Source organism: Vigna angularis, chromosome 2, assembly GCF_016808095.1.
Source record: "Vigna angularis cultivar LongXiaoDou No.4 chromosome 2, ASM1680809v1, whole genome shotgun sequence".
Classification (NCBI taxonomy): Eukaryota; Viridiplantae; Streptophyta; class Magnoliopsida; order Fabales; family Fabaceae; genus Vigna; species Vigna angularis.
In genome coordinates, this window is record NC_068971.1 from 10,799,168 (window position 1) to 10,825,969 (window position 26,802).

The 26,802-nt window shown below is 30.4% G+C and overlaps 1 protein-coding gene across 1 annotated transcript; it reads left to right on the top strand.

Moving 5' to 3' along the window:
- Window positions 1-7,959: 7,959 nt before the first annotated feature.
- LOC108327932 (KRR1 small subunit processome component) lies at window positions 7,960-12,219 on the top strand. The gene is made up of 12 exons (XM_017561669.2): window positions 7,960-8,225; window positions 8,966-9,266; window positions 9,340-9,450; window positions 9,538-9,606; window positions 9,837-9,893; window positions 10,048-10,086; window positions 10,204-10,308; window positions 10,398-10,480; window positions 10,564-10,645; window positions 11,262-11,405; window positions 11,610-11,681; window positions 11,801-12,219. Exons 2-12 carry the CDS (start codon window positions 8,982-8,984, stop codon window positions 11,921-11,923), a joined length of 1,170 nt encoding a protein of 389 aa, XP_017417158.1. The 5' UTR covers window positions 7,960-8,225; window positions 8,966-8,981; the 3' UTR covers window positions 11,924-12,219.
- The last annotated feature ends 14,583 nt before the right edge of the window (window positions 12,220-26,802 follow it).

Here is a 26,802-nt window from a genome sequence, read left to right on the forward strand (position 1 = left end):
ACGAGCGCTCAGGACGAGCGCTCTGGACGAATGGTAGAAGAGAAATAGGACGAACGTTCTCGCAACAAGAGAACGAACGCTCAAAGAACTCAGGACGAGCACTCAGAGGGTTGAGGTGGACGAGCGCTCAGGACGAGCGCTCGAAAATCGGGGACGAGCGCTCAGGACGAAAGGTAGAAGAGAAAGGACGAACGTTCTCGCAGCAGGGGAACGAGCGCTCAGGATAGCGCTTAGGGCGAGCTCCCAGGTGAGCGCTCTGTACGAGCGCCCAGGACCAGCGCTCTGTACGAGCGCTTAGGACGAACGCTCTGTACGAGCGCTCAGGACGAGCGCTCTGAGCGTTGTCAACGAGCCACTTCTTTTTTCTTTTATTTTTTTATAAATTTTTTTTTTTGTATTTTTCTATTTTTGTATTTTGTATAATTTTGATTTTTATAAAATTGAAAACTAAAGTAAAATAAAGTTAATAAAAATAAAAATATGAAATAAAGATAAAATTAAGACAGAAAAGACTTAATATACTTTTTATTTGATTTTTAGTCCTAAAAATGATGATGAAAATAAAAATGAAAACAAAGAGAAAAGATACACATTCTGACACACAATTTTTTATTTTATTTAACGTACCCGGACAAAATTGGGTGTTGACATCTACCAATAAAAATTCATGCATCCTTTCTTTGGCATTCAAAAGAAAATATAGTTCTTTCATCTTTGCATTCATAACATACATACACTAGTAAAAAATCGTATTTTTAACTCGCACATTACGCTTTGGTTTTTCTAGAATCGAAGCATATCAAAACGCGGTGGCGGTCTCGTAATTTTTAAAACACTATATGTCTCGGTTGTTAAGCAACATGTGTCTAAAGAGAATACTGCCTCGGTTGACAGGGTGAACTAAGGCATAAACCTCACGTGGCAAAGATACTGCCTCGGTTAGCAGATGGATCGAGGCATATAAGCCTTTCTATTGGGCTTGGACCGTGGGAGCTTAAAGCCAGGAAAACCTAGCCTCTGGGTAGCGAAAGACGAAACTTTTCCCCAAATGCCTCTTCTCTTCTCCTCTGCACGCGAGTCTCCCTCATTCTCTCAAGCTTCACCCGCACCCGCCATAACTTCGTTGTCCTCAGCTTCACAGATCCACCATCACAGAACCTTCACCATAAGTCAGATCCACCATTTTACCTTTCCTTCATTCTCACTTATTGAAATCGAGTTCTAGCCATTTACACGGTTTAAATCTTCGTTTCCAGCTTTTTCCACCATTTAATTGGACCATTTCACCGATTAAACCACCATACAACCCCGATCTTTAACCTTCACCGAACAATCCTTCAGATCTAGGGTTTGCTTGTTCCTTTTCCTCTTCAACACTGAAACCTAGAGTTTATAGATCTGTGTGCTTCTTCCGCTGCCTCATCTTCTCCAACCACGCGTTCAACTCCACTTCTCGGATTCTTATCTAATCTGCCATGACCAGGGGATCATCATCTCCTATTCTCCTTTTTCTCGACGATGCTGCGATGGTGGTGAGAGGGCGCGACGGTGCGACGAGAGAGCAGAGATGGTGCTGCGATGGCGGTGAGAGCGTAGCGACGGTGCGGCGAGGGCCTAGCCGGTGGATATGCGTTTCTCTTCCTTGGATTTTGGTTCTGTTTCTCTGCAGGTGGATGACGAAATGGATAGTGTTTACTGTTTGGATTCGCCTCTTGAATTGGGGGTTCTGCTTCTTAGTTTTCTCTGCGACTTCTGATTGCTCACTGGGAAAGGTCTTGGGGTGGATGCTGATGATTGGGGTTGAAAATCTGGGTTGTTAGTATCGGTTGGAGTTTGCCTGGAAAGAAATTGTGGTTTGAGCGAAGGTTTCTTATCACAGCTTCTGGAGATTCTTTTGTTTGAGCGAAGGTTTGCTTCTGGAGAATGTATGGGCTAAAAGATTCTTTGCAACCAATGCCTGTAGATGGTGATACATGGTCTGTCATGCAGAGTTGGGCTCCAGGTATAAACTAAGTTCATTTCACAATTGATCTCTTTGCAACTTGTTTGAAAGTTAAATAACTGATGTAAACCACAATTGTGTAGAATGTTTGTGGATGCAATGATGCACAAATGTATGATTGCAATGGATGCAATGGAGTTAAATATTCAACAGGACATTATTCTTTAAGTTAAATACTCAACAACAATCCACACTTTCATACACTTGTTATGCAATTCATGTACTTCTACACATATGCATGCATTAAAGTCACACAATAAAAACTATACGAGCTCACTCCCCAAAAGTCTCAAAATTTTAAATAAATAAAATTTTAAACTTTAAAAATATAAAAGTTTTAAAATTTAGGCTTAATAAGTTATTTCGTCCCCAAGTTAAGAGCTGAGTTTCCGTTTAGTACCCGGTTTTAAAAATGCTTCTATTTCATCCCAAAGTAGTATAAGTTGTATCAATTAGGTCCCTTCCGTTAAATTCACATAAACGGAGTTAACTCCAGGTGACGAATCTGCACTTTTTCTTTTCTCTCCTCTGGATTTCCTGCAATATTCCATCTTTTTCTCTTTCTTTTCTTCCTCACTTTTTTTGTACTCCTCTGCACTCACAAACCCATCTCCAACCCTCTGATTCATGCCAACAACCACCTTCATCTCTCCCACCATCACCTCCCTGTTCACGTGTTGCTCTGCATGCAGTGGCCATTCAACCATCGACACCCCCGCCACCACCCCTTCCAACATTCATATAACAAATAAGTTGAAACCACATTTGATGAGGGAGAATGGGGGACCAAATCTATAGCTGATTCCATCATTTGATATAAAGCAGCAAGCAAGAAACTGGGAAGAGAAGAGAAGAGAAGAAAAGAGAAGAGAAGAAAAGAGAAGAGAAGTGGAAGCAAGAGAGATGAGGGAAGAGGAGGAGGAGAAGGCAGTGTTGGAAGAAATCTTCGGGTCTATGGTTGTGTCCCAATTTCCTCTCTCCACGCCACCAATCCCGCATACTCGCATCCCTCCAATCCCAAAACTGGTTCCCCTCTCCCTTCATCAACCAGGCCATGCGCTTCGGCCTCCAACACCTCCCTTCTTGGGGCCTTCCTCTGGCCCACTCCATTTGCCGCTCCATCCGCCTCCAGGCCAATAACCCACCTCCCTTCCTGCCCCACATCCTTCCCAGAGAACCCCTCTTTGACCAGATGATCGCCAACATCTACCAGCCCAGCCAAGGCATCTGCGCCCACGTCGACCTCCTCCGCTTCGACGACGACATTGCCATCCTCTCCTTCGAGTCAGACTGCGTCATGCACTTCACCGGCCTCCAAGACGGTAAGATCAGAGTGTGGAAGGTTTCCTCCAAGAATCCAAGCAAGCATAAACGCATCGGGAGCTTGCCAACGTTCAAAGATTACATGAAGTGTTCCATGAACCCCAAGAATTACGTGGAGGTTCGCCGGAACCGGAATGCGGTGATGGTGGGAGAGATGAAGGTGGTTGTTGGCGTGAATCAAAGAGGGTTGGAGATGGGTTTGTGAGTGCAGAGGAGTACAAAAAAAGTAAGGAAGAAGAGAGAGAGAAAAAAAGCTAGAATATTGCAGGAAATCCAGAGGAGAGAGAAGAAAAAGTGCAGATTTGTCACCTGGAGTTAACTCCATTTATGTTAATTTAACGGAAGGGACCTAATTTATACAATTTATACTACTTTAGGATGAAATAGAAACATTTTTAAAATCGGGTACTAAACGGAAATTCAGCTCTTAACTTAGAGACGAAATAACCTATTAAGCCAAAAATTTAATATATAAAAATACTATAAATAATATTAAAATTTTAAATTAAATAAAATAATTATTAAACTTTAAATAAAAAATAACTTTATCGGATATTATATCCGATAAAGAAAATTGTTAACCTCGAATTTTTATATCCTAAAGTTTTTCAAAATTTAGTTTTATATTAATATTATTTTTATATCATTATTATTTTTATTTTAATTATTTTAATCATTAAGTTTTTATATAACTATTATTATATTATTAATTATTTTTTAAATTCTTATTAAAATATTAAAGTATATTAAATAATGTTAGAATTTTAATTAAGTTAAATAATTTTGATTTTAAATAAAAAATTTAGACAAAATTGTTTATCGGATATTGAAATCCGTTAATATGTTATCGGATGGATATGCGTTACCGAAATATTTTTAAAATTTTGTTTTTTATTTAAATTTTAATAATTATTAATTTAATATTTTAATATAATTTAACATATTTAAATATATTAAATTAAATTTTAAATAATTTTTTTCTATTTTTATTTTCATTATTATTACTTTTATTTTTATTATTTTTATTTTAATATAACTCTTATAGTGATAAAAATTATATTTTAATAATTATTAAGATAAAAACGTATATCAAATAATATTATATTATTATTAATTTTTAAATCTAATATAAAATTTAAAGAATAATGGATGAGATTTCACAATCCATATATTTTAAAATCCTATTAAGGTGGTACTTTAATAAGAATATAAAAAATTAAAAAAATTATGTTTTTTAAGATTAAAAGTTAAATTTTTTAAAATGTCGAAGGCATAGAGTAAAACATCTTGAATTAATTTTCTACAAATTAAATGCATTTTTAATTAGGAAAAAAATTTACATTTTCTTAAAATTTGAAGGTGCAGGATAAAAAGGTTGAAGGTGGAGGGTGAAACACCCCCACATTTTTTCTAAGTACCTCTATATTTCAAAAATAATTTTAAAATTACGATTTTAATAGATATCAAAATTTATTAAAATATTTTTTTCAACAGATTTCAAAATTTGTTAAAAGATCTTTTTAACAAACTTCAAACTTTATTAAAAAATTTTTTAGAGAATTTCAAAATTTATTAGAAGATTTTTTAAAAATTTTAACGGGTTTCAAAATTTGTTAATAACTTAAAAAAAATTTCAACGAATTTTGAAATTTTTTAAACAATATTAAAATATAAATTCTTTTGAAATGTAAAAGATAGTTTTAGAATTTAAAAAAATATGGGAGTGAAAAAAAATGTGTAGAAATATAAAAAAAAAACAACCACCCTTACATATTTTGGTGGAAAGAAGACCGACCACATCCATAAAGATAGAAAAAATAACTGCAAATAATTAAAATGGTTTAAACACGGTCGTGTTTCAAAATATCAATTAAAACATTAGATTTTAATTGGTTTGAATCTTGTCATCATTATTAAAATATGATATAATTTGATTATTTGCGATTTTTTTTACTTTTTTTTTTGTTTTTAAAATTGTCACTTATTACGAAGATTTTATTATATAATAGAGATAATGTCACATTCACATATTACTATTAATACAAATATAAGATGAAAAATTTTAATTTAGGTCTTTTATTTTTATTTTATCACAATTTAGTTCAATTATTTTTAAATTGAAATAATTTTATATAAATTGTAAAACTCTAGAAAATGGTATTTTTAGAAGAGATGGTAGTCTAAAAATAGTGAGACTCGATTATTTTAATAGTAAACGATTTTATTATAAATAGTTTTGTTATAAACGAATTTCATTATTTTAAAACGTATCATCTCTCTAGATATCACTTTTCTAGAGTTCTCTATCTTCTCTCTAAGAGTTCTAACTCTTGAGTAATCTATTTGGCGATTAGGAGGTACCTAATCAATCACGGCAACGAGGTCTACGTTTCTATCCGATCAGTTTCTTTAATAGAGCAAGTAAGTTTCAACTCCTTTTTGCCATTTTGTTCTTAAATTTGTTTTAGAGGAATATTGTAGCATGTGTGATCATGCATCTCTTATACATTCTTGATTCGTCTAGAGTTCTAATGACTTTGTCCGTTTTCAATTTGGTGTTTTATAGGTCCGTCTAGATATTCCTTGTAGTTCAAGTAATCAGCGAAGCATTTTTAGAGTTGGGTAATTTCTTTGAGAGGTAAAGGAAGCTACAGTTGTTTTAATTGGTAATTTAGTGTGTATGTGTGATGAGTCTATGTGTATTGTGTTGACTAAACCAAATTTAGGTTTTTAGAGAAAACGTATCATGTGCAATTTGACTTTTTTGAGTATGGATTGATGAGCTGTGATTTTGAAATGTATTGTATGATGATTTGATCGGTTATTGGATGTATAATATGATAGAAATTTGTGATAAGGTTGGTTGATTATGAATGGATATAATTTGTCTTTGTTTAGAGCTAGTTTAGAGGAAGTGAAGTGGTGAAATTTTGATTTGGGAGTTAGGTGCTCTAAAGGTCAGTTGGGATAGTCTTGGTAAGTCATTTGGGACTTATTAGAATTCTTAAGTCACTTAAAACAGTGCCAAAATTGGTAGAATTCAATTTGGGTCAGAGGTTGAGGTTTGATAGATTTTGAAGTTCAATTTGGTTAGTAAACACTTTAGAATGAGGTTATGATGGTTTAGGCACACTTGGTTAAGTATAATTAAGTATATAACATGATTTAGGAGTGTTAGAAGTTGGAAAAGATGCATAGAATAGGTTTTGAGTGGTTAAGTAGTGCAAATTCTGTAGTTTTGATGCTGCAGAATTTTGCAGTCTCGTTGAGCGAACTCCCCTCTGAGCGAGAGGAGAGTGAGCACAACCCACTGTTTCTATTTTCGCTCAGGAAACAGGCTTGGTACGTTGAGCGAGAGGTTAGGGTCTGGAACCACTATGAATTTTATTCACACAACGAGTTGGGTTGTTGAGCGAGAGGTTGGGGTCTGGAACCACTGTGGGTTTTATTCGCACAACGAACTGGGTCGCTGAGCGAGTGGTTTGGGATCTGGAGGTATTGTCTGTGTATTCGCACAACGAGTTGGGTCACTGTGCGAGGGAACTTTGTGGTAGCTCAGCGAGTGTATGCACTAAGCGAATGATCAAAGTTGTTGGTATGCTCTTTCTTTCTTTGTTTTTAAATTATTTTAGTTATGTATTGATTCAGTTGAATATGATGTATGATGGTGTATGAGTTGTATGAATATCAAAGTCATGAGTTGGGATTCAAAGTGAAAGTATGTGGTTTCAAAGTATGTTTCAAAGTGGTGAAAGTAAGTTCCAAAGTGAATCCTCTGGGTGAGGTTCAAGTATCTTTAGTACGAGTGCAAGGAGCTTAGTCTTGGGGGTCATTGGAATTTCATTCTCACGTAGAGAGGATTGACACGTGTGGTGAGGAGTAGCAGGAGGTCTTCTTAGTCTTGGGGGCTTCTAGTATGCTCCAAGGCCTGTAACAGACTAACGTTGTGAGTGTGGTATGTTTGTCTTTGTAACATCTATGTAACGTTTCATTTTAGTAGTTTTATACTATTAAAATGGGATGTTACATAAATACTAAAAACGTTATAATGATATTTTATTAAAATTGATAATTTTATTAATATTTTTAATAAGATTAAATTTATTTTAAATTGATAAAAGATTATTTTTAATAAAATATTATTATAATAATTATAAATTTTATATTATAATAATTATAATATTTATATAAAGTTTAATTTTCTTTAAATTTAATCAGGGATAAAATTACTCTATTTTTAAAAAAATTAAAATTGAATTAAAACAAAATAAAGGACTATTTTTGAAGTGGTATTCTCATTCCCACATCAGTGTCTTTATCATATGATAGTACCTTCATTTAATACGCGATAATTTAAAAAAAAAATTAAAAAAGTTTAAAAAAATAAAAAAACCTATTATACCTGAAACATAAATTAACATGATTAGTGCTGTATTAATAACTAAATTGTACAATATTTTAAAACATAAAAATCTAATTACACTAGTTAAAATTGAGATTTTCAAACACGAAGAAGAAGAAGAGGGAAGTTTAAAGCTATTTAAAGTATGTTGAATAGTGGATATTTTAAATGGTATATATAATGATTAACGACTAAAATACTGTGGTACTCCTCGTATCCGTTTAAAATAAAAATAATAATTTATAATTTATATCTATTCCCGATCTAATCAAAATGAGCTTTTGCGTGCTGCATAAACCCTAAACCCACCCCATCCCTAAACTTCATCGCCTGTGTATGCTGCTGAATTCTCACGTTTTCTGGTTTAGAAGGTAATTTTTTTATGCTCGAGGGTTAAAACAGTGTTAGCCTCCTCACCGTAGCCACCACCGCGCACGCCTCAGCCCACTGCTCTTCCCCCTGTGCTGTCAAATTCCCACCGTTGCAGGCGCCAACGAGGTTCATATTCTCCCTCTCTGTTTCCATTATTTTTTTATCTGTCAAGAGAGGTTTTGTTTGATTTTGAGTCTTATGCTAAGCCCTGGAAACTTCACGAAGGTGGCAATAAATGTTAGACCACGCAGTGGGAATGATGTTTTGATTGATGGATATTGGTTTGAATCTTTAAGTGTTGAAAAAAGTTAAAGAGCTTGGTTATGTAACATGTTTAATTGCTGAAGTTTATCTCTTAGTTTTCTGTTAACTCTGAAATGTATTTGTTGATGAAATTATATAGTCTGTTGGATTATTTGATTTCATTTGGATTCATGTGGCTTTTGTATTTGCGGTGAATGAAGTCTTGGTTTTGATGAAATTATATAGTCTGCTGGATCAACTAAATGAAAATATGGTTTGCCTTGTTTAGCATTTCATTGAACCCATGAAGTTCTGGGTTTGGTTTGAAGTTATTGCGATTGTGGTTCTTGGGAGAAGATCTGGGTTTGGATTTTTTGTTCTAGTTTTATTTGGATCTAAAAAACTATAAAATAATTTTTATAAAAAATTGGTGGATAGCTATGTATACCTGTGGGTTTTAAGAAATTCTTCGCTATTGCTAATTTTCTTTAGTTGTATCTAATGGGACGGTAATGAATTGGAGTCGGGTAGTGGATAACTAGTATATGTGCTCACCCAACCTGATGTCATCCCTAATTCCACACAAACTTGAAAACCTAACAGAAGAAGCATTTGCATTGTAGAGATATAACTGGAGCGATGAGAAACCTTGAAGAGGATGAGAATGGCGTGGATGAAGAAGAATTTCAGAAGAAAGAGAAGAGAAAGGGAAAGCACGATAAACCGAAGCCATGGGATGATGACCCTAACATTGACCACTGGAAGGTGGAGAAGTTCGACCCTTCTTGGAACGAAGGTGGCATGCTCGAAGTCAGTTCCTTCTCCACCCTCTTCCCTCAATACCGCGAAAAGTATCTCCAAGAAGCATGGCCTACTGTCAAATCTGCTCTCAAACAATATGGCATCGCTTGTGAACTGAACCTTGTACACACTCACTCCCCTTCACTTATCCTTTTCTCTGATTTCCAAATCCTAATTCCACTTTCACTTGTTACAGGTCGAGGGTTCCATGACAGTTTCAACCACCAGAAAGACTAGAGATCCCTATATTATCATCAAAGCCAGGGATCTCATCAGGCTTCTCTCAAGAAGTGTTTCTGCTCCTCAGGTATGTATATATGTGCCTTTCTTTCTCTTGTTTCTCTCGCTTTCTTTCAAATTTCAGTTATGATAATGTCCTCTTCTTTGTTCTCAGGCCATAAAAATACTTGATGATGAAATGCAATGTGATATCATTAAAATCAGTGGCTTGGTTCGCAATAAGGTATTTTCTGATGTTTTTGTGTTTATTGTTTTATGCTCGAATATTCAATACCAGTGCCTCTGCGAGTCCTGTGTTTGGATTGAGTGTTGCTTTGTTCTTTGGATTCCCCCTGTTTCAACAGTTTTTTTTTTTTTTAATTTGTGCTTACATGTAATTCTTTTATTCTGTCTTGAAGCATTTTAAGGAAGTATGTTTGATGGTAGGAAGTTCACTTGATTTTCTGACTGCAGGAGCGATTTGTAAAAAGGAGACAACATCTTGTGGGTCCCAATTCTGCCACCCTAAAAGTATGCTATTTTTTAAGATTTTATTTTTGCAGCAATGGGGATGACCCCTTTGTTCTTACATTCTAGCTTTGGTTTTACTGTACTGCACACTACTATCAATAGATGGCTTCAACTTTGTAACTCACTTTTCTCCAACTGTAATACTGGTGTGCAGGCTCTTGAAATACTCACTGGCTGCTACATTCTCGTCCAGGTAATTTTGAATTTACTTCGTTGTTTAGAATGTGAAGACTTTACATTTACTTGCACTATGATATGAGTGTGGTATAGAAAGAGCTGATTTCTTTGTATTTCTCATGCAATTCCACAGGGAAACACAGTTGCTGCTATGGGTTCGTTTAAAGGTTTGAAACAAATCAGAAGGATTGTTGAAGAATGCATGCTGAATAAAATGCATCCTGTATACAACATTAAGGTTAATTGATATGTATTTTATCAAGCTGATTTTTATGGTATAGATTTCCGGTATATAAAATATCTTATTTCTCTTTTTCACTTGGTCAGGTTCTTATGATGAAGAAAGAACTTGAAAAGAACCCGGAACTTGCCCAGGAAAACTGGGATAGGTTCCTTCCAAAATTCAAGAAGTATGCCTTTTATTTGATAATTTTTAAATGCAAAGTTCTCATCCTCGGCTTCAGTTTCATTGACTCTTCATATCTTTATCTAGGAAAAACGTTAAGCAAAAGAAGTTTAACTCTAAAGAGAAGAAAGAATACACTCCATTCCCTCCACCACAACAGCCCAGCAAGGTGAGACAACTTCTGATATATATGATCTAGTTGGATTTCTTCCAATTATGATTAAGATATGAATGCTTAATTAAATTCCTTTTGGTTTAAATTTGCGTAATGGTTTTCTAAGAAGAATTACATTTTAATGGTTCTCAAGAACTCAATTACCTTAGTAAGACCCTACTGATCCACATGTCTGGCTCTGTTGTGATTAGTGTTTGATCTATTTTCTCCTAAATTAATTTGTTAAGATGAGACCTACTATTTTATCTGTGGCTGATATTATGAGGTAGCATACTCTACCTTATTTGGTACTTGTTTCAATGAAGGCAATAGACACAGTGAATATGAATTATAATTGATATTCAATCTCGAGCATTATCTTCAGGAATTGATATGATCACCTCTTGGTCAAGTGTGCATTATCTAGGATTTGTGAATATATGAACATTTTCTTGACCTTTAAATAAAATGACAACATCAATTCCACAACTGTTTTTTTTTTCTGGCATGCTTATATGATTTTTCTTTCGTTTATGTTTTGTATGTATATATAATTCCAAGTTTTTGACACTATTCTTCTGGTATTTTGCTTGTTAATTTTGCGTCTTTTGTAATTTATGCTACATTTCAGATTGATATACAATTAGAAACTGGAGAATACTTTTTGAGTAACAAGAGAAAATCGGCAAAGATATGGCAAGAGAAGCGGGAGAAACAGGCTGAAAAAACTGCTGAAAACAAAAGGAAACGAGAAGAGGCCTTCATCCCTCCAAAGGTTAATGCCAACATGTCATTTGCAATTTTCTATACTACGCACAAATATTTACTGTGTTTCGAGTTACACTTCCGATCAATTCTCCTTATTAACAAAATACTAACAACTAACATTTGTCTATAAAAAACAACTATGTTTTGTTAAATTGTTTACTTTATAGTCTTCTTCATGTTGTTTTGTTAAATTTTTGTTTGCTCTCTTTAGGAGCCTGTAAACCTGGTGGATAAATCAGAGGATGCTAACAACAACGTAGCTGACATTACAAAGTCCTTAAAGGTAATTTTGTTGTTATTTTCTTGCTTGATTGGTTTAAATTGTAGGCTTTCTTTGCCACACCAGCATTTTCTCTTTAAATAAATTATCTCGCTTGTATTAAAAAATGGGGCCGTCTGCAGAAAAAAACAGAGAAGCTTGGGAAGCGAAAATCTGAAGAAAATCTAAATGCGGAGACATATATTATGGGATCCTCAGAACACGCATCAGGAAAGAAATCCAAGAAGCAAAGGTCTTCGGCGTAATCTTCATTTTTAATTTTATATATTATATATTTTTATTTTTATTTAAATATTGAATTAAAATTAATTTTAGTTTAAGATGTTGTATTTTTTTTTGTTTACTTTATCTAGATAAGATAATTCGAATACTCATTTGAGGAGTTGAGAACTGCTTTTATGCTCCCTACAACCTATGTTCAATGATTAACTGTTTGGTTTTGGAAGTGCCACAACCAACAAATTTTGGTTTGTTTGCTGACCAATTTTCTGCTTTGCATATTGCAATAACAACATTCTGAACTTCTTTTGTTTGCTTTTCATTGTGCTTCATTCAGTCAGCACAAGTGTGTTTTTGTTGAAACTTGTTCAACATTACCATCTTACTTACTGTAGTGGGTTTCAGCTTTGTCCATCAAATTAACACTCTGATTTTTATTTAATAATAAATTGGGCTCTTTTTTGCCCACAAATTCTTATTTTTATACTTTGGAATACTATTTTTTAAAATAAATAAAAAATGATTTTTATTGGAAGAAATGTGTTTATTTTGTTTAGCTGTTCCAATCTGAACCTTCTAATTTTGTAACTAAAAATTATAAGAAAATATCAACATATACTTTCAATATTTAAATCAATTTATAAATTTATTCTTTGTTTTCAATTAATTTGAGATCGGAACAGCTTTCGGTGATTCATAGAGAAGTCAGTCCCCAATTTGTTCTTTTTGTGTCTAAAGTCAAAATAATAAATGCTATCAAAATAATACCAACCACGTTTGACCATCTTTATATAGGAAAAATATTAAGATGTCTACTATTTTAATTTATTCCATTTTTTACATTAAACTTTTTTAAAAAAATTATATAAATAAATTCTTTAACATTTGAGAATTCGGAATTGTGAATCGTGATACTGAATTGTCCTCCTTTCTTTTTCAAACTATGAAAAAATGGAAAGAAATTATATTAAAATTTGGCTTTTTAAATGCTGAATTGAAATTCTGGCTAACTTTTCAGCCTCAAAGAAAACAGTAAATGAAATAAAGGGCAGATGTATTTATTTAAAGAATTTTATAAGAGAAATAAGTTTATTTTGGTAAAAAAGAATCTAATTTATTCAATTTCATTGTTTTATCTTTTAAAAATAATAATTTAGTCTTACAAAATGATTCCAAATAGAATCTATATAAGTTCAAAATAATTCTATTAATGGCATATTTCCTCTCTTCTTTTCTTTCTCTGCTTAATAACAATTTTTGTAATTATTTTTTTTAATCTATTTTTTTACTCATTACAGTTTTATATATTTTTAAAATATTCAAACGCAAAAGTTCAACTCCCCATCCTAAGGTGAAAGTTAATAACGTGAGCATGTATTAAATTAAGTCTTTTTAAAAAATATGAAGATCACGTTGAGTTCAGAATAAATTGAAGAAAAATATTGAATAATTATTTTAAATTTATTGAACAAAAATGGAATTTAGACTTTTGATTTTTAAAATCCCAAGTGAAGAGAATTTTATCTTCTTTTTTCTTGACCTCTTCATCAAAACTCAATCACACACAGGATGCATGTATAAGCATTTTGGTATTGTGATTTGATTAGGGTGTTTGTTTTTATTTCAAAAGGTTGTTGACAAATTGAATAACATTATTGATAAAGTTTGTGCTTGAAGAAGAAAAAATAACTTTTGTTTTTCAAATTTTTTTTCTTAGATTTGGTGAGAAATATATGAGTGATTTAATCGTTCGTTTTCATCTTGATTTGATTTTTAAAAAGTCTGAAATTGTATGTTATTCTTGATTGACTTTTGGTCGAAAATTATACTATTTATAAATCAATTTGTTTTTAGCGTTTTGATTATGAAATCGAAGAAGAAAAGATTGGATGTGATGTAAGAAAAAATATCATTAACTGATAAATTAATTAATTAAAAAGTTTATAAAATGTAAATTTAGGATAATCATTGTTAAATTATCAAATATATTAAAAATGTATAATAATTATATATGTTTTGGTTGGTGAGGGGAATAATATAAGAATATACGTTGCATAATGAGATTAAAAATATTATAATATGTATCGTTGAGCCAATATAATAGCGTTATTGACATGATCATAGCTTTGGATTTGGTGTCGTATAAAGTGTTTTCTAATCTTCGTAATTGTCGGCTCATGTGTTTCTTTGGTTTCACTGTTTCACTTTGGAACATCGTTACCATTCAAAAGATCATATTGTTATCATTATTGTCTCCGATTTTCAATTTGTAAATAAGAACACCTTTTCAGTTCTCTCAAATTATTTTTGCATCTTTATTTGTATATCTAACTTTAACCATTTTATTTTAATTTAAAACAACTTATATAAAAATCAATATGATCAAATATATGAATGAAAGATAACTTATATATTTGTCAACACTTATATATTATAATTTACATATTTATTATAATTATGAAAAATTGAATTTATTTTATTCTGTACGATTTTAAATTTTATTCTGAATTAGAGTAAATTGAAGAAATAAAAGCATTGCACTTTACCCATTTATTTGTAAATAATTTCAAAATAACGTTATCTCATTGTAAAAATATACAACAATGAAAAAATCATTTCCAATGAACATGTAAAATATAATGCTGAAAAAATTGTTTGAATTTATTTATCGTAGTTCACTAAAATTATTTTCTATCAAAAAAGTAAATTATGTTAATTTTCCAATTATTAACTTTTTCTCATTATATATATATATATATATATATATATATATATATATATATATATATATATATATATATATATATATATATATATATATATATATATAATAAAAACGAAAAAAACAATTAATATTTTATTAATAGATTTTAAAATAAATTACTTACAAATAAAAAGTTAAGTACTCATTTATTAGTATATTTTAAAAATTTATTTTTAAAAAACTCTTCTTTTATTGTCTTTTATTAGCATATTTTTTCACCGAGTTTTCTTATTATATTAGAGTTGTGGGGAAGAGGATATTTGTGACATCCCAAATATATAATAACCACAATTATATAATATAGGCGTCAACATCAAAATAAAGAGAACAGTTAGAGTATGACTTGCAATTAAGTACGAAATTACAGTCATCCAAAATATAATATAGAGTTTTAAACTCAGATAGTTTTGAGTATTTAACATCCAAGAGTTTAGATATCTAAATCCTACGCAGACTGTGCAGCAACATCATTCTCCTCCAACTCTTGCTCCAGAGGTATTTCCTCAACCACATATGCTCCCATCAAAGTGGATGATCATCGCAAAGAAAAACATACACAAACAGCACATAACACAGAAGAAGGGTGAGCTAGATAAACAAGCAATAATCATATTGTTCAATCAATTAATAATCATCATGCTTGGTATATATAAAACGGTTAATACATAACACATTAAACCATGACTCTAACACTCAACACGACTCATCCGGATTAGTATAACTGTCGAACTATTGGTCGTCTTTGCACTTGCGTAGTTCAGCTGGCACTCCCCAACACTATGCAAGGTAAATCCCCCAATCTGTCTATGTCTAAACTCTAAGACTATAGACGAGGACGTCCCTCTACTCTCACCACTTACACTGCTCTCCTCTATCTGAGTATGAACAGTGCTTCGAGTGTAGGGATAGACATACCAGTTCAAAGCTCCATACAGTTATAAAGAACAACATCAACACCCCACACATCACCCACACATCACTTTCAATCATCTCACCCTGAGATGTCCACTTCATACTCAATTACATCATTGTAGTTCACATTCATATGTTTTACAACCACTCAACAACACCATACATACATCTTGACAGTCAAACAACATCAATCAATCCAAACAGAAGAAGAAAAATAAGTGAGATCCCCTCCATGCACCAGTTTACGTTCATATATATATATATATATATATATATATATATATATATATATATATATATATATATATATATATATATATATATATATATATATATATATATATATATATATATATATATCATACTTTTCATATGTTAATAATAATATATATATCATGCTTTCCTAACTTATATTTCCATAACCTTTAATAATATACATATATATATATATATATATATATATATATATATATTATATGATAACAATTTATATCATATGTTTCATATGTTAATATAATATATATATATATATATATATATATATATATATATATATATATATATATATATATGTATCATGGTTCTTATTTGGTAAACTACTTGTCTAATTTTCATTATAGTAGAGATCTTACTTTCTCCCAATTGGTCACCGGAGAGGATTCAGATGTCTGAACGCATCAGACTCACCTTCGGCGCTAGCACATATGACTAGTCACAACGTACTGGACCAGGCCGGGGCTGCTTTATGATCAGGATGTGCCAACTCAGGTTTTTAAGTCCCCTCTATCCTACCAACAAAGAAAGGCTTTTAACAAGTTATGATTTAATTATCTAAGTTATTAAAACTGTCCTACAGTATTCTAGACATCAAATACCCAATTATATATATCACCATCCCCTCACAGTAACCTTAAACCGTACCTGCCCATATACATGTTATCACAGAGCTCTCACTTCAAAACCTCCAACCAAAACAATTTCAACCAAAACAAATTAATTTCAACAGAGACCCTTACAAACATAATTGTCACATGTACCAGTTCAACACCAAAGCATAAATTATTTAAGCACAAATATATTCATACAAAAATAATTAGCTCCCCTTACCTCAGAGTCGAATTACCAAGCTCACAGGAACTCTCCTTTACGGTGTCTCACCAAATTAGAACTCAACCAAATAAACCGCCAAGGGGTGACAATAACAACTCTTAGAGCTTGATTTAACAAACAAAAAAAATATAAACAAAACCCCCTAATAACATACAACCAGTAGCATTGCATGTTCTAGGTTTGAGAATGGAGACAGAGAAGGGAAAAGTTGACTCACCGGTCCAATCGAAAATGCGATCGGTTCAAAAGGAAGCCTTCAGTTAGATGAACGTCTGACTGAGCACCCTCCAATTCAAAATTGAAAGGTTCAAAGAACTGGAAATTTAGAGAAAAGGCAGAGAGAGTTAGGGCTTGAAATTTTTAGAGAGAGAAGCTCAAAAAATTAGAATCTATTAAGCTCTTTCTTAAGGTCAGATTCACTTAGAGAGATGGACCAGCTGCCCCACATAGGATCCAATGGCCTAATGATTCTGAGGCCTTTACAATATTAATTTGATTTTGTCATAACTTGATTTTGATAAATAATTTTATTTATATTGGTGTTTTAAATTCTTTTATTTTTTTATGCATGATTAAGAGGAAATTTTGTTGGTGTATTATTGATATGGTGAACTTATTTGGATTAATTTTGTGTTGAAATAATTTTTCTCAAAGAATTTTAAAATTGTGATTTTATTTTTAATGAAATGTATGAAATTAAATAGTACGAGGAATCATAAGTATATTTTAATGTGTTGAACCATTAACTCTCTCTTACTTACTTTATAATATTTATGTGTGTTTAAAACTAAAAAAAAGTGAGCAAACTTCTTAATTATGTTTTAATTTTTATATTTTGAGGAGTATGTGAATCCTAAATAATATTTATGTGTATATCTATAAGTGTATAGAAATATTATTATGTAAATAATCAGAGCAAACTATTCAATTTTATTAAAAATGACTTCATGTGGAGTTGAAAAGATTGGAAAGTAATTTGGTATAATCAAAATTGTTAACAATATTTGGTTGAATTAAATAAATTTTATTGAATAATATTATTTTCTATGTTTAATTCGTTGGTCTTGTTACGATATTTTTAATTTATTAAATTAAAGACTAATCTTGCAAATGAAAACTAAAAACATGTAAACACTAAATATACCATCCTTATAACTAATGCAAATTTTCAGTTGGAACAGTCTATTTTTAATTAAACTTAAAAATGTGTATTTAGTTAAATTCAACTGAAATTTAAGACTACTTAAACTTAAAAAAGGAAACCCGCCTTAAGTAAGTTTATCGGGTTATACATATTTGATTTATAGCCAGCTCAAAACTTACATTTTTAATAAACTAAATCTAGCACTACACCACTTAATAACTTACATTATGTATTTTAGTATGGAAAGTTTAAGGTTTGATTCTATAAACAAATAAAAATATTGATTTCATGACTTTTTTTTAGAATATTTATATATAAAAATAACCTATTTTTTCTTAATAATAATAGAGTATATATAAAGATATAATTAGTGAAACTAGAACTAAAATTTAAGTAAGATTATAATATCTCGTGACTCCATGAAAAAGATTGAAAAAGAAAAAAAATATCATGTGTCAAAAAAACTTGTATTATGTTATAACAAGAAAAACAATATATATATATATATATATATATATATATATATATATATATATATATATATATATATATAAAATACACACGTAATCGAATAAGAAAAAATATCTCTAATGTATAATCGTTTATTCAGCTTAGGATAAACTATTCTATATAATAAGAAATACCTAATGATACTTGGACAATTTGTTAACAGCACCTCGGTAATAGTTGGACAATAACTCGATAATAGCTCCAGAAAACATGATGATAATATAATAAGAAATAGAGAAATAAAAGGAAAAAAAGAGTTATTAATTTACGTGTGAATTTGAAATTGTGTGGGTGTGGGTCCAATATAATGATGTTGGGTTTTGACGGAGCAGAGCATGTGCAGAAGAAAGAACAGAACCTGAGAGAAGAGAAGTAGGGTAGCTCACTATTCACTAAATGCCAAACAAACCTAAGACAAAGCTAACTGCATCACTGTCTCTCATCACACTCATGGGTGTCCGACACCTGTCACTCCCACATAAAAACCTTCCACTTTTTTTCTTCCATCTTTCCACACTCTACCTACTTCTCTTCATAATTTCTTCTTTTTCAACCCTAATACCTAAACCAAATAAACCTTCTATTTTTTATTTTTTATTGCGAGATCTTATCTCAAATCATTAGCCTTTGAAATTAATCTCAAGCACACCCATTCCACACTCCATTATAAAGATAACTGCTTTCAAAATTCACCATTCAACCATCGCATCTTAATTATCAAGTTTCCATTTAAATAACATAAATAATATATAAATAAAAATTTACAAAATTATTGGGGTTTTGACGAAGGATAAGTTGTTTTTGGGTAGAGCTATGTGTTGTTAAAATTGGAGTGCACAATAGATTAGAATAATAGTCGGTTTTAGTAAAAAATAGGAGAGGAGAGGGGGTTTGATAGTCAAAATTTTGAAGGAATGGTTGGATAAGTAAACCTCATCTATTTTTAGACCATTTAAGACTTGTTTAACTAATTAGTTCGCAAAATTTGGTTGATAGTATGTCAAATTTGATGTATGTATTTTTGGATAATTGAGTTGATCTAATGTACTAAGTTACTAACCAAATGAACCAATTTGTATCAAATATGAAGGATAAACATGTTTTCAAATCAATTATAGTGACAAAGATACAAATTGGATCATTTGATAGGTCTTGGTGCATCTAAATCAAAATTTGAAGTTGTTAAACTTTTAGTGTGACGTTCAACGATAGCCAACGATTCTCAAGTGCTAGAAAGCCAAGAGCTTTGACATCAACTTTGAATGAAGAATGGCGCTGAGTGGCAAGGCTATGCAGCTCACCGCCAAGTTTCTTTTCCAATTCTCCATTTTGTGCAATTCTTCTGCTTCTGTGGCTCTTTTAATGTATTCGATTTAAGTATGCGGTGAAAGGAATTTCATGGGAAAGACCCTTGTGTTGTACTTGTGTGTAATATACTACTATATGAGCTTTGAAATGGAGGAATATTTCTGACACTTCAATATCCATCCAACCTCAAGTAGAGAGGGGTTGTTATGTCATGAGGAGTAGTAGGAGATCCTTAGCCTGGGGTCAGCTTAACCATTGATGTTTGACGGATTAACCTTGTGTGGTGGTAGTTTAGGTGATATGTTGTTTTACCACACATGCGCAGGTCTTCCAATAGTTCGACATCAATACATGTATTCAGATGGTCAAAGTTTAGAGTCTAGATATATGTATCTGAAATGAATAATAGAATTGTTATGTTCTTAATTGATTGAAATACATTTCTTGATTCTTCTATAAATTAGCCTACCCTGTTATTTGTGTTTTGTTTTTATTTGAATATTTCTTTTTGAAAATAATCATCTGATTGATCTGAGCAATGGAAGATCTTTTATTGAAGTAGGTGTTGGATGTTAATGATATTGATGTCTGGATAGCTGAAGTATTATAAGTTTAATTTCGGCTATTTAGAATAAACTTTAGTTTATGATTGGATAATCTTAGAAGTAGAATGTTTGATATATAAAGTTTAAATTATGATTATATTTTGGATAAGTATAAATAAAATATGTTTCCTTTTTGCTTCATCATATTTATTAAATATGTTATAACGTTAAAACTATAAATTTCACACGTTACACTTCATTAATCAAGGATGAAATATAATTATTATCAATTCTTCTTAATATTCTTACTTGAAAAATCCAACATTAACTTTTCATGTATTAACTTCCTATTTTTTTATTTTTTTTAAATATTGTATATTTTTTCACTATTTAAGAAATATTTTAAATATTTTGTTTAAGAAAACTAACGTTTAGAATGTTTAGTTTAGAATGTTTAGGAAGATAATGCATTGACACCGAAATAAACCATTTTGTAAGATTCGATAGAAAACTAAATAGTTATCACTGATTTTTATTGTTTGTTAGAAATGTAAGACTATGTGTTTAAGTTATTTCAAGCATTTTCTAAATTAAAGTAATTAAGTGTTATTAACTAACTTTAATTAATTTGGAAGTTAAAGATACTTATACCTAACTATCAGCATCATCTATGATCAATAATATTGTAACTTCTTAACTCTTCTTCACTATTGTCTTTTATTAAGATGATTGTAAATTATAACAATTATTTTTTTCGAATTTTTTCAATTTCGTGGATACACTTCTGATCTTTTATAGTTTGATACTCTTTTTCCATATTCTTATATTAGAGTTTCTTTAAATGTTAAATCATTCGTGCATTGCCATTGTATAACATCCCAAATATATAATAACCACAATTATATAATATAGGCGTCAACATCCAAGTAAAGAGAACGGTTAGAGTATGACTTGTAATTAAGTACGAAATTACAGTCATCCAAAATATAATATAGAGTTTTAAACTCAGACAGTTTTGAGTATTTAACATCCAAGAGTTTAGATATCTAAATCCTACGCAGACTGTGCAGCAGCATCATTCTCCTCCACCTCTTGCTCCAGAGGTATTTCCTCAACCACATCTGCTCCCATCCAAGTGGATGATCATCGCAAAGAAAAACATACACAAGCAACACACAACACAGAAGCAAGGGTGAGCTAGATAAACAGGCAGTAATCATACTGTTCAATCAATTAATAATCATCATGCTTGGTATATATAAAACGGTTAATACATAACACATTAAACCATGACTCTAACACTCAACACGACTCATCTGGATTAGTATAACTGTTGAACTATTGGTCGTCTTTGCACTTGCGCAGTTCAGCTGACACTCTCCAACACTATGTAAGGTAAATCCCCAAATTTGTATATGTCTAAACTCTAAGACTATAGACGAGGACCTCCCTCTACTCTCACCACTTACACTGCTCTCCTCTATCTGAGTATGAACAGTGCTTCGAGTGTAGGGATAGACATACCAGTTCAAAGCTCCATACAGTTATACAGAACAACATCAACACCCCACACATCACTTTCAATCATCTTACCCTGAGATGTCCACTTCATACTCAATTACATCATTGTAGTTCACATTCATATGTTTTACAACCACTCAACAACACCATACATACATCCTGGCAGTCAAACAACATCAATCAATCCAAACAGAAGAAGAAAAATGAGTGAGATCCCCTCCATGCACTAGTTTACGTTCATATATATATATATATATATATATATATCATGCTTTCCTAACTTATATTTTCATAACATTTAATAATATACATACATATATATATATATATATATATATATATATATATATATATATATATTATGATAACAATTTATATGATACGTTTCACATGTTAATATAATATAATATATATATATATATATATATATCATGGTTCTTATTTGGTAAACTACTTGTCTAATTTTCATCATAGTAGAGATCTTACTTTCCCCCAATTGGTCACCGGAGAGGGTTCAGATGTCTGAACGCATCAGACTCACCTTCGTCGCTAGCACATATGACTAGTCACAACGTACTGAAACAGGCCAGGGCTGCTCTATGATCAGGGATGTGCCAACTCAGGTTTTTAAGTCCCCTCTATCCTACCAACAAAGAAAGACTTTTAACAAGTTATGATTTAATTATCTAAGTTATTAAAACTGTTCTACAATGTTCTAGACATCAAATACCCAATTATATATATCTCCCTTCCAGTAACCTTAAACAGTACCTGCCCATGTACATGCTATCACAGAACCCTTACTCCAAAGCCTTTAACCAGAACAATTTCAACCAAAACAAATTAATTTCAACCAAAACAGATTAATTTCAAGAGAGACACTTACAAACATAATTGCCACATGTACCAGTTCAACACCAAAGCATAAATTATTTAAGCACAATTTCACAGTCTCAGTTATAATTATCCAATAAAAATTAACATCATAAAACAGCTTCACAAGAACACACCAGTTCAACATTCAACCTGCATATATTTGTATAAAATAAATTCATACAAAAATAATTAGCTCCCCTTACTTGGAAAACTTCACAGTTTACTTGACAGTGATGATTTAAATAGTGCTCCTCACAGAAAAATTCAAAGCCTATAAATCACCCAATGGTGATAGAATTAGCTTTTTAGGCTAGAAATTACCACAAATTTGAAATAGAACACTTCTAGTGGCATGCATTCAGTAAAATAGCAATGCCCTAGGTGCTAGAAACGGTGGAGAAAAGGAGAAAGTGACTTACCGATTGGAACAAGAACCCGTTCAGTCCGTTACGGAGCCCTTGACGCGGTGAACGTTTGAGCACACCTATTCAAAAATTAAAGGGTTCAACATGGAGGTATTTTAGAGTGAAGGAAGAGCAATATTTAGAAGATGAGTTTTTAGAGAGAGAAGAAAGAAGTTAGCAGAATGGAAAGCTGACTTAGGAGAAAGACTCCTGCTAAGGTCATGTGCCTTTGATCTGATGGACCTGACTGCCTCCAACTAGGGCTTAATAACCCTTTTTACCTTAATTAAATTTTTATCTCCATTTATTTTTTAATGTAAAAAAGAATATAATACTATTTTATTTGGGTCTTCACACATTGCGTTGCATAGTAATTCTTTATTACATGTTTTTTGATGAATTTGTCGTTATTATAGAGTCTTGGACGTGCTTATAGATAATTTCAAGTCCTAGGAAAACTACACACTTACACATTTTAAATAAAATTTTCAGAAAGTTTGCTCTTCTCTTTCATAATTCACGAGTTTAATGGGTTAGTCCACTTACCAAAAAAAAGAAAATTAATAATTAAAGCTATGAATTTACAAAAGTAAGATTTCACCAATTTTAAAAATCTAATTATGAATTTTCAAATAAATTTCTTTTTGTCAACTATAATTTGTAACTTTTAGCAGTAAAAATGCATATCATGTTTGCTTAATATATAATTTTATACTAAATAAAAAATATATCACGTTTCAACGATTTGAATCATTAAAAAAATTAAACTTCACACACACACACACACACATATATATATATATATATAATATTTTTAGTTAAGTTTATTTATTATTATATTTTTACATTACATTGTTAAATTTTTGTGTGATTCACAGAATTTTTAGAGATAAAATCCATTTACATTCCGGATTAAACAAAAAGTAAAAAAAAAAAAGAACACAAATCAAACTATCTCAAATTTCCTTTGTAAAGTTATAGATTTAGTGTAATACTCAGAAGTCCAAACTCATCTTTACTTAATAATGAAAGAATGATCCTGAAAAATAAATTAATATAATAAGTACAATAATAGGAAGAAATGAATGAAAGATATAATGATTGAAAAACTAAAAAAAATTACAAATATACAAAATTCATTGATAGAACAAAATCATCGATAAACAAAAAATTCTTAACAAAAATAACATTAATATGTCACGTTGACATTGTCACGTAAGACTGATTATGATATATGTGATATATATAAAAATATTCTGTTATGTAATATGATACTAACATTAATATATAATTTTTTAAAATTTAAATAAATAAAAAATAAAACAAAAAATAGACATGTGATATTTACAAATATAATATAAACATCAATTCAATGCAATTTATACAAATCTAGAAAACAAAAGTAATTTAAATCAATTTAACAAAAAAATAAATTTGATTGAACCAAATATAAATATTGAAAACAAAAACCAAATATAATACTTGGAACCTTATGTTTTGAAGTACACTATCTAGATTGGATATCAATTATATGTAATTATTTGACCTATGTTTGATTGAGAAAAGTTGAAATATATATATATATATATATATATATATATATATATATATATATATATATATATATATATATATATATATATATATATATATATATATATATATATATATATATATATATATATATATATATATATATATATATATATATATATATATATGGGTTTGCTAACGCGCGTACGCCTGTTTTTCAGTTGGTACATTTTAGCAATGTGTACCGGATTTTAGTAGACAAAAATATCCTTATATATAATGGATTCTAAGTTTTAAGGTTAAGGATATTTTAATAATTTTCATTCTCAAAACTAAAAAAAAAAAAAAAAGAAACCCCCAAAACCCTTACCCTTAGTCACCTCTCTCATTCCTCTCAACCCTTTCTCTTTTCTCTTTTTCACTCCAATCTTTTCTCTGTCATCCTTGTAGCCTCAATTGAAAAAATAAAAAAAGCTTGCGGTTAACCAATCTTACAAAAAAATGATTTTATAATGAGTTTTCGTCTTATAATTTTTGTCTTATCTAATTTTATCCAATTTTCACTCGATGTTAAACAATTTCTTACAAAAAATGATTTTATAATGAGTTTTTATTTTATAATTTTTGTCATATATAATTTTATCTAATTTTCACAAGCATAATGACATTAGAAAGAATTGGTAATTGGCCTGTAGGGTTTTTTTTAGAGATGATGATTCAACAAATACAAAGGATGAAATTAGAGAGGTTAGTGAAGATGGTGAAATTGAAGAGATCTTAGATGAACCTTTTTCCTTGAAGGTGAATATGTCAATGATTCAACTCTTTACAAAGGAAAATTTTTTAAAGGCATGTGTTTCTGATTTTTTTCAATTGGGGCTACAGTAGGGATGACAGAGAAAAGGTTGGAGTGAGAGAGATGAAAGAGAAAGGATTGAGAGGAATGAGAGAGGTGAGTAAGGGTTTGGGGGGTTTCTTTTTTTTTTTTTAAGTTTTGAAAATGAAAATTATTAAAATATCCTTAACCTTAAAACTTGAATCCATAATATATAAGGATATTTTTGTCTACTAAAATCCGGTACACATTGCTAAAATGTACCAACTGAAAAACAGGCGTACGCGCGTTAGCAAACCCCATATATATATATATATATATATATATATATATATATATATATATATATATATATATATATATATATATATATATAATATTTTTACAAACTTAAAGTAACTTACTTTTCTATATATATATAAAAAAAAAAGATAAAAATTTCAAACAAATTAGTGAAAAATCAATTTTAAAACATTATTGAAGATCACATGTTAACTATATAGTTTCATATATAAGTTATAAATGTTTTGACATAAGTGAATCGTGTTGAGGATGTATAACGACTAAAGTTAAACCAAATTTATAATTAATATAATTATCCTCCTACAAATCAGTTTAGAAAATTAAATTAAACTTCAAGATTTACTTATTTGGTTATTTCTTTTCATTTTCAGCTTCTCTCTTTGTTATACTCAAAATTGGATTTAAAAAAGAAAAAACTTAAAAGAGATAGTTATATATCAAATTAAAAATTGATTCGAAAATTTAATAATATTAGCAATATGAAATAAATAGCATATTAATTTTGTTGGTAAGATGTGTTTCCCTAAAGAAAAAAAAAGGTGATTTTTGAGAAAGTTTCACGGGTGTTTCCGAAGAGAAGGAGGGAGCCACCTGCTACAATCACAAATGTACACTGTCACGTGCTACTCTATCCTTTCAGATTTCAAAACTAATATAAAGTCTTCTTTTTTATTTCCTTTCTTTATTCATCATGCATCTTTTCTTTACATCATAAATATTCATTTTACCTAACATTTTCATCTTACGTCTCAAACATTTTCTTTTTAAATAAATTAAATATCAGTTAAACCTGTTACAACCACTTCTTTCCAATTTTCTTCCTCATCAAATATAAACTTCTTAGGAGAATTAATATTTTCATTTCATTTTTAATTGATTTTGTATCTAGAGCTGATCCTGATTTGAAATTGGATAAATTATGATTAATTTTATGTACATGTTTCGGATAATTAGAATAACTACTTTGGTGTAGAATTAATTTTTAACAATTGCACATTGAGATTGGTTGTATTTTGTTGTCTTATGTGAAACTTGAAAAATTAATGTTTTAACTTATATATATTGGAAATAGATGGATTGAGATGCTTTGATCTTGATTTTTTTATATTAAAATTTATATTAAAAAAATTCATAATTTCA

Coding starts and splice junctions, on each gene's coding strand:
- LOC108327932 (XM_017561669.2), top strand. CDS start 8,982: ATGAGAAACCTTGAAGAGGATGAGAATGGCGTGGATGAAGAAGAATTT. Junction 9,607..9,836: donor GTGGCTTGGTTCGCAATAAG/GTATTTTCTGAT, acceptor TTCTGACTGCAG/GAGCGATTTGTAAAAAGGAG. Junction 10,646..11,261: donor CACCACAACAGCCCAGCAAG/GTGAGACAACTT, acceptor GCTACATTTCAG/ATTGATATACAATTAGAAAC.